Raw genomic sequence first — 9,827 nt, 5'->3', positions numbered from 1 at the left:
AACGAATACATTGTCGAAATCGTTATCGTTGAAAAGCAATTGAGATTTTAGACAAACTGATCGCGTTAGTTCATCATTATTTATCTTGAAAATATGCATTTATTTCAGGAAATAAAGTAATCAATTTATTATTATTATTTATTATTGATTTTAATTTGTATTTGTTGATTCGCAACAATTTTTATTGTCTCTAAAACCGCGTCCACACGTAGCGAACATCTGGGGAAACGTTGTTGAACGTTTGCCCAATGTTCGACAAACTTTTGCTAAATGTTTGTTGAACAGTTTGTAAGAATAACAAACATTTCATTTGTTCGCTATATGTTTGCTCAAATCATTAATATGCAGTTTTGATTATGACGTCTCTAGAGCAAGTCGCGTGTACTTATTCATGAATAATATAAAAATAAAATTAAGGATAGAAGTAAAAGACGATGGTGGGTAAGATAATTACATGTACTGCAACGCCGAAAAACTTATAGTGGTGAGCGTTTCATTTTGGATCTACACGCAAGTGATTTGTTTAATAATTTTACAAGAATTTCAATTGCCGATTTTTAATATCAACCCCACCTCCAAGTGTATATTACAAACAATATGTAGTACATTAACAGTTATGTGTATGAAATCATCTTGTCTCTCACAAAATGTATGCCATAATTTTCGAATAATTAGCGAACAATTTTGTTTGAGACATTTACAAACAAAATTGTTTGGTAACACGTCCATACCAAGCAAATATTCAACAAATATGTGTGTTGGATACTTTGGATGTTTGACGAACGTTTGACCAAACGTTTGTAAAATGTTTGTTAGGTGTGGGCGCGGCTTGAAAAGTTCAGGAAACGTGTTAATAACGAAGGGAACGCGAGAGCAACGGATACTTTTCGGTCGATTCGATTCGACGTGACCCCGGAGCGAGTGATCGCCGTAGGCTTTAGCGGAAGGTTCGGCTGAAAACATCCGCGTACGTGTTCGTATTGCAGGATGGTCGGTAAAGAAAACGAACGGGAGAACGCGTTTCGTTTCGAACAACCGAGAGAACTTATGATTTACGAAAATGCTATGAAAACCTACAACGTCATCGGTACGAATAATGCAGCGGTATAAATTGTGCACGGGTAAGACGACCGTGTTTGCCTAACCTGTATCTTATAGCCGTGGGACGTACACAATCCATTCGTACGTAAATAAATAAATTTCAATCGGAAATTCGAAATTAAAAATAAGACGACCGAAATGGTTCGTACGAAATGAATATTAATTTAGAAAACGAATACCTAACGTTTACGCAGATCACATATTCCCGTTTGTCGTGGGGTTTCTTGAGCATTTTTAATTTTTTCCTCGTCCATGACCTCGGGGCCCACGGAGTTCTTTCTCTCCGATTTCCCCTTTCCGACCGTGGAACTTCCAACGTTGTCCGTCGTACCGTTCGTCCACGGACGTTGTGTCCAGGACAATCGACTACGGAATCGCGCGATCCGCCCGTGAACACGTGTGTGTACGGATCGCATTCGGCCACAACATCGCGTGTTCACCTGCATCATCTTACAGCCCCCGGCGCGAACACCTCGAACGCACACTATGTCACGGGAGGTCCGTTACGGTTGTCGTGGTGATCAATTGGTTCAGTTGTGTCGACGTACCTTCGGCGGGCGCAGTCCTTACGCCCGACCAACATGACATTATCCTTCGTGCATTGTCCGTCGTTTTTGCTGTTACAACGTAACAATGGTCGCGCGAGACCGTACCGTACACAAATATTATCACGTACGTCGCGGCGGGCGTGCGCGTCCCCGTACTGTTTCCCGTCATCGTTTCGGGTTCAACGTGCGCTGCCCGCGATTCCGTAAATTCGAGAAGACGACGTGTGGCGGCGGAATCGCAATAATATGTACGCACGGTTCGCTGGCTATAGATCGCTGGATCTACTGAACCGATTTTGAAACTTTCCAAACCAAAAGAACGGCACATTATTCGTGAGCACCGCAGGCTGTATGCTAACCGGATAAATGAAAATACTTTTTCGTGGTAGTCGAACGTTCACATAGAGTCGGGGAAAAAACGGTCGAACGAAAACGTTGCGCACGAACGGTGCATTTTTGGCGAGAGACGTGTTGCTGAGCTCCGGAGAAAATTTTTAGAGTTTGATAATGCCTACGGAAAAATCAGCGACATGTCTGGCTGACCGTCGCGACCCATCGTCGGAGCTGTGCGAGCGAACCGACGTAAACGATTTTAACGTTGGTCGATCGTTTTATCGGACCACACGCGCACGGTATACAAAGTCCTACTTTTCCGTCGCCAATGGTCGCGGGCAAATCTCGCGAGAGAATAAAGAATTAAGTTAGAAAACGTTTAGAATCGCGGGCGGTACTCCTTTCGCCCAAAAATGACCTTCCTCTTTTTGCCCACGTCCTCTTTTCGACCAAAAATGAAAAAACAGTTTCCTCTTTTCGCCCAAAAATAATTGTATTCTTTTCGCCCATGGTTTCACGTTTTACATTTTGGAAACCACTGTCTCAAAATTAATAATTTTTAAAAAAATCATATAATAATCAAATAAAAAAATAGAAAAAATATATAATTATTAATAATAATTTAATAAGTGTTAAAAATAAGTATTTAAAATAGTGTTATCGATGTAAAATAACTAATAAGTAATTTGATCAGGTTACTACTTAAATAAATAATTTGTTTTGTTGTTGTAAAATAATACAAATATTCATATTAATTATGAATTTTAAGTAATTATAACATTTATTAAAGTGTTTTTAACTATATATTTCGATAGAAGAGTCGGCACCTTTATACACTTTTCTCGGCTGACTATATTAATAACAATCAAAAACGTGATTTTATCGAATATCAAATAAGATTTTTTAAAAATTATTAATTTTGAGAAGGTGTTTTCCAAAATGTAAAACGTGAAACTATGGGCGAAAATAATACAATTATTTTTGGACGAAAAGAGGAAACTGTTTTTTCATTTTTGGTCGAAAAGAGGACGTGGACAAAAAGAGGAAGGTCATTTTTGGGCGAAAAGAGTTCCGCCCAGAATCACAACGATCGACTGCTGCCGGGGACGCGGTCGCGACGAAACTTTCAAACTGGTTCCTTTCACGACCGTTTTCGACCGCCACGCGCTACAGATCGTTCGCTTTTCTTATATTTTATTTTTTAAACGTTTTCGTGTTTTTTTTTCCCTCTCTCGCAGTGTTTGCCGTTTGGTTCCTTTCCGTACGTGCATCGCGTAACATCGTAAATTTATACTTATCACCGTCGAAACACGATTTTTTTTCGCTCAACTTACTTCGAGATCGAGACATCGTTTGTGCCCCGCGACGTCAGTTTTTGCATTACCAGCACAAGTCGTGAAGAACCGAAAAGGAAAGTATACAGTAGATGCGCCATCGAAATGCGCGGACGAGGAACGGGTTCAAATTTAAAGAGAATATTATTACAGATCGTATGTTGGGTCTGGAGGAGAAAGATTAATCATCACCGTAATGCATAACGGTATTGTAATATATACGAATCATTACGTACATTTTGAAAATGAAAACGAATGATTATTTTTAAAGTTTAATATTTTTTTATATTTTTTTTTATCGTTTTTAATTAATTTAGTTTTATGACAATCAATTCAACATTATTTTTCGTCACAATATATAATAATAATAATAATAATAATAATAATAATAGTAATAATAATAATAAACATAATAAAATAATAATAATAATAATAATAATAATGATAATAATAATAAAATCTTAAAATGTACAAAGTTTAAGCCAGGAAAAAAAAACGAGAGTATAATGAATATACGCTATGTATATAAATATAATACATGTATACAGATAATATTATAATATTTTAGATGTAAAACAATATTATGTATATAATATGCGAAACGTATATTATATTCGGAAACAAAAAAAATTGTATCTTACATATACTTATACACGCCTCATTTAGCGTATTAGGTTGACGAAAACGTTATTGATTTTTTTTCTTCTTCTTATAATACTAATAATACTCTTAGTTTGTACGAGAAATGGGGGAAAACAAATAATAATAATAATAAATAAAAATCAAGGTAACGAAGAAACGTTTCGGAAACCGTTCGCGCTAAATAATCGCAACGCGGTGCAGTTCTATTGAAACATGCACCGTTGTTACCGTGTTGTTCGTTTTCCCGAAACCGCGGCACCGCGTCTCTCCGAAACCACCGGCCACAGGGATCAACCGTAGCCGTGGGCAAACACGAATCGAGCGCGTTACCATCCCGTACCGGAGGAATTGGAATTGATAAAACACCACCGATTGACGGAAAAAAAAAAAAATCGTTTATGAAATCCTTGTACGGGAATTCGTTTGCAGAAGTACGGTTACGTCGCCCGGCGGCCCCGTGATATCGGGGTTTACGGTTTTTTTTTGTTTTCCGTTCCACATCGTCCCGCCGACTGTTGCGGAGACAAATCCGTTTCGACGATGAACAACGTTTAGACATTTAAACGTGTACAACGAGTTGTACGAGTCAACGACGAACGACGGGCGAGCGCGTAACACGGTACAAATATTTTTAGTGTTCAATTCGATTCGAGGGATTCCCGATTCCTATCACTTTTTAGTATATGTTTACGTACAAGAAAATAATGGGTTGTATAATATTGTTGTAGTTTGGGAGGAGGGGGCAGTATTCAAAGTATATTATCATGACGATTATTTATTTAAGAAAGATTTTTACAATTTTTCAAATCAAATAAAATGATCGCAATTCAACTAAATGGTATTTAGTTCTAAGCATTAGCCTAACAATAATAATGATAATAATATATAGCAGTAAAACACACAATAGTCTAATAACAATAACGAAAAAAAAAAAGTAAAAGAAAAACACAATGGTTCCATATTTTTTTTTTTTCTTAAATATATGCAACAAAAAATATTGGCCCTAAGGTGCGGTCTATATAGGCAATAAACAATAATAATGACAATAATAATAATAATATAATGGTAGATATTTTTATTTATAATAATTATAACAATGATAATAATTTTTCAAAAAAATATATGCATCATATATTTTTATAAACATAGTACGAATAAAATGAAATAAGAAATAAATAAATGGTTTACAATAAAATAAAACGATAAATGAATAAAATTTGAAAAGTATCAAATAAATAAATGTTCTAAATTAAAACAAAAAAAAAAATATATATATCATAATAATTACGCCACATATTTTATAATTTTAAATATTATTTTTAGTTTTACTGGCCCCATTTCGTACTGTACAAAAAAAAAAAAAAAAACACGTAGTTTGTAATATGTAAAATGCTTTTTTTCAATATTATCATTATTATTTTCGGTTTACTAGAATTCCGTTTACTCTCCAACTCCGGATACTTAAGAGTAATTGGACAATCACTAAATATTTGTTTGGCAGTGCCTTGCGCGTACGAGTTAATGAGATGTAGTAGTTGTTCGAAGATTTTTATTTCATGAAGTTTATTAACGTTTTATTTATTTGTTCTTTTGTGTTTTTATTTTATTTCTTACTGAAGCCATAATGGGGATGCATGGGCGAATTAGATCAGAGGCTATGTAGTATAGACTAAGTAAAACAAAAAGAAAACAATTTAAAAAATTAAAATTTATTTTAAACGATTACAATATAGAATAGTTTTATAGAATAATATAGAATATAATAATTATTATTTTATGACGAATTGGTCGAAACACGATAACACGAAATCTTATGGAATTAATATTATAAACAAAAAATAAACAGCGTATAATATAATTGAAATATATCGTTCGGAATTTCTCACTAAAAAACTAAGTGTCGCATTAACGTCGACAGGAGAAGGATGCCCTAATATATCGAATTTGACTAACGGATCTAATAAATCAGTTCTACAAATGTTATTAAATTAAAATACATTCGCCTAATATAATATAATAAATTACGACTATTAATTATTTATTAAATTTTCATAATTAATATTACATTATTATTTACAAAGACTACTAAATATACTTTACAAAAAAAAAAAAAAAATTAAATAAATAAATTATTCACTCCACATACTGTTTTATAACCCGGATAATTTTATTTAATTTTCTCGTAACCAATGGGTTTGTATTCGAACACAATTGCAATATTATCGTTTCTCAGGAATACCGATTCGCTTTAAAAGATATTATTTATCAATTTTATACTTATGTGTTTATGTAAACCAGGGGTTCAGTATCGCGGAAACGTGCACCGTGCGAGTACATACGCGAACTCGAATGTCTGGGATTTTGATCATTAGGCTCCTGAGTCACAATATTTGTATAATATATGTGTATAATATTTTATATGTTGGTAGAACACAACAGTTATTATAACCATTACACTAAAAGTAATAATAGTAACAATAATAATCACGTGATTATAATTATTTTTGTCAAAAAACTGAAAACGTATTAATAATAGAATTATGTACACCCGATGATTATAATATTATTTAATAAAATGTTTTATAATTCAATATTTTAGTTTTTAAAATATCGTTTAATCATAACTTTTTTTTAATTTTTTTTTTTTTTTTTTTTTCATCAATTATATTTAAAAATTATTTTAATGCATTTATACTTTGGTATTGTAAACATGTATATTATACATATACATATTTTTACGCGCTAAAATATATAAACATATATATACACGCGTATAACTGGTAACAAAATATGTATAAACATAAAATATATATATATATATATATATATATTTAATAATAATAATAATAATTATTATTAATAATTTTAATAATAATGAATAAAATACCACCGTTAAACGGAAAGCTACGGTTTACTTGTCTGTATTGTGCGTGCGTGTATTTTTTATGATAGTGATATTTAATTTTATCAGGTTCAAGGATACTATATTGTCTGCGGGCGCTAATGGTTACGGTGGTAAGACTGTAGTGTTTGTGTTTGTGTTTGTGTGTGTGTGTGTGTTTGTGTGTGTGTTTGTGTGTGTGTGTGTGTGTGTGTGTGTGTGTGTGTGTGTGTGTGTGTGTGTGTGTGTGTGTGTGTGTGTGTGTGTGTGTGTGTGTGTGTGTGTGTGTGTGTTTGTGTGTGCGTGAATGCCTGAAATCGTGTGCGCGTGTTTAAGTGAAGTGCCGTTTCTTGTGAAGCGCCAAATGGTCGGACCTGGAGAAACATCGGTCGCAGTGGCGACACTTGAACGGTTTGGCGCCAGTGTGCTTGCGGTAATGGCGGGTCAGCTCGTCCGACCGGGCAAAGCTCCAGCCGCAGCCGATCCATTCGCATTTGTACGGTTTTTCGCCTGCAACGGACAAAAAGGATACAAATAAATATACACACGAAGTAACATTACGCGAACTACGGTTGGTAGGTATACTTTATTCACAGGCGACATAATGATACGCGTACACGCGGGACAAAAAAATGTGTTGCGCGCCGAGATGTGAAACGCGATTCGCTAAACGGATGAGGTGGTTTTTTTTTTTTTTTTTTTTGGGTCAGCATTAGCACTGATACCGGTCATGAAGGGCTACCTAAACAAGCGTTTAACGGTCGACTGTTACGCTTTTGGAATTCACTTTTGCCCGTAACGTTTACCGGACAAATGTACAGGGCACCGAAAACCGTTTTCACTACTCCTATTACCGTGGTCGGCATCACGTTACATCACCACTAGCGGTAATGGGCGACGCGAAAGGACGATACGAGAACGACTGAAGCGCGTTCTCACTCAGTAAGAATCCGATTAATCGATCGGCTTTGAAAATCCGTCGTTCACCGACCAATCGTCCGCGTCGTGTGCTGAATCACAGTCGTACGCGCCGCCATCGCCGTTGTTCCGGCAAACGTGCGCACGTGTCGTTTTTGGTCGCGCGCATTTCGATTGCGATTCGTTACTACTGTTGCGCGATATAAGTTAACGACACGCTAACGGTATTCACCGGGGAGGGGGGGAAGGAGACGTTATTTTATTTTTCGATTTCGACCGGCGGATTTCGAATAACGTTCACGCGCCGCGATCGAGTCCTGCGATCGCGGTTCGCGGGGTAGAGGAAGGAGCATTAAAAAAAAAAAAAAAAAAACTTTCGGGACTTCGACGGGCGCAACGCGCGTACGTGCACGCGAGCGGTAAGGAGACGGACGGGACGCGTGCGCGTGTGAGTCATACGTATACGTGAACAAGGGTAGTCGATGTGCACGTGTGCGCCGCGTTTACGCGTTGTAGGGGGTGCTGGTGATGGTGGTGGTGGTACGGTGTTCCTGGGCATGCCGCGGAAAAGACGCGCAGGAGAAAGCGAACGCGGCTGTGCATCCGAATCGGCCCTGAAACACGTGTGCGCGCCGAAATACGTTTGTATACAATATGCGAAAGCCGAAGCCGGGAACGCGTGCGCCAGTAATATCCCGGTGACGAGACGCGGTGATTCAATATTTATCATTACCGTCGTTATTATAATCGACGTCGTTTTCGTCATTGTTGTTTTATTATTATTATTATTATAATTATTATTACTATTATTGTTAATACTATTACTATTATTATTGATATTGTTATTAAATTCCACTCGGCAGAAACATTTAGGTCGTCGGCGAACGCAATCGATAACACCCGCCGACCGCGCGCGCGGTCATAATTCATCGGTTCCGTATTAATTTTCCGTAGACGTTTTTCTCCTCCGCGAAAACGTTATTGCGTTCCACTGCGAAAACCTATACAGTTACGCTGACATTAACATGTACCTGTATCGCGTGTTGCCGCGTACTATACGTGCACAACCCTCTCGACTGACGTTTCTTGGTCGCGCGTAAAAATAAAAAAAAAAAACGCTAAGATTATAATACACCACGACGTTATCGACGCTTTGATAGCATAGACGTATTTGATGATCGCGTAACATCTAATCGCCGGATTTTCAAATTTTCCTAAAAACTACCGTATAAGATAGTAATTACATCATTACGTTGTACTTTACTTCGGTATCGATTTTTTCCCGTGTTCATAAACACGACGAAATTGTAAATTATAGTCTAAAAATAATAACGATTTTTAATTCCAATTTCGAGTGCAACCGTTCGGCCATGATTACTCAGAACTATTTTCATTTTCATTTCAAAAAATGTTCGTGAACATGAGAGCGAGGACGATAAAAGTTTCTTTTCTTATCTTTTTTTTTCTAAAACAACAAGACTTATCGATATACTTGCGTTTGTCAGTGATTTCGTATTATGATACACGATTTGTTGTATCGTTGCATAATGATCTTGTTTAATACGTCGTATTACGGCTTAGCGTACGTTTTCGTTATCGGTGTTACGTAGAACGCGACTCGACAAGATTTCCCCATCATAATCTAGGTATACATTGTACGTACAATGGGTTTGCTATTGCATTGAGGTACACGGTACAGGTGCTGTTAAACGAAACTAGTTATCGAAATTTGTCTCCAACGCACGCAACGCGCGTACATCGAGTTCAATCTTTCGGGCATTCCACTGCAACGTCGTCACCGTCGTCGTGTATATCGGCATTGCATGCCTGTTCTATTATTATTAAGGTAGGCGTACGCAGCTCCCGCGTTTTAAGACTTGGACAAATACGAACGGTACGTTAAGTACGGCCCGAATCCGATAATTCCACTCCAACCCTCCGAGATGAGCGTCTCCCTCGCCATCATCCCGCAGCCGAGAAAACGCTCACTAGTATACACAATAATAATAACAATAATAATAATAATAATAATAATAATAATAATAATAATAATAATAATAATAATAATAA

The 9,827-nt window shown here is 36.5% G+C and overlaps 1 protein-coding gene across 1 annotated transcript in view; it reads right to left on the bottom strand.

The window, feature by feature from the left end:
- Nucleotides 1-7,066: 7,066 nt before the first annotated feature.
- The window catches only part of LOC112689537 (Krueppel-like factor 7), a 194,427-nt gene continuing 191,666 nt past the window's right edge, over nt 7,067-9,827 (bottom strand). The window contains exon 3 of the mRNA XM_025563293.1: nt 7,067-7,349. Coding sequence (XP_025419078.1) covers nt 7,171-7,349 — 179 coding nt within the window. The 3' untranslated portion in view covers nt 7,067-7,170. The remainder of the gene's footprint in view (nt 7,350-9,827) is intronic.

The sequence above is a fragment of the Sipha flava genome, unplaced genomic scaffold (assembly GCF_003268045.1).
Source record: "Sipha flava isolate LNK unplaced genomic scaffold, YSA_version1 44_pilon_pilon, whole genome shotgun sequence".
NCBI classification, from domain to species: domain Eukaryota; kingdom Metazoa; phylum Arthropoda; class Insecta; order Hemiptera; family Aphididae; genus Sipha; species Sipha flava.
The sequence above is the reverse complement of the archived record's forward strand: the minus strand, read 5'-3'. Positions and strand labels throughout refer to the sequence as shown.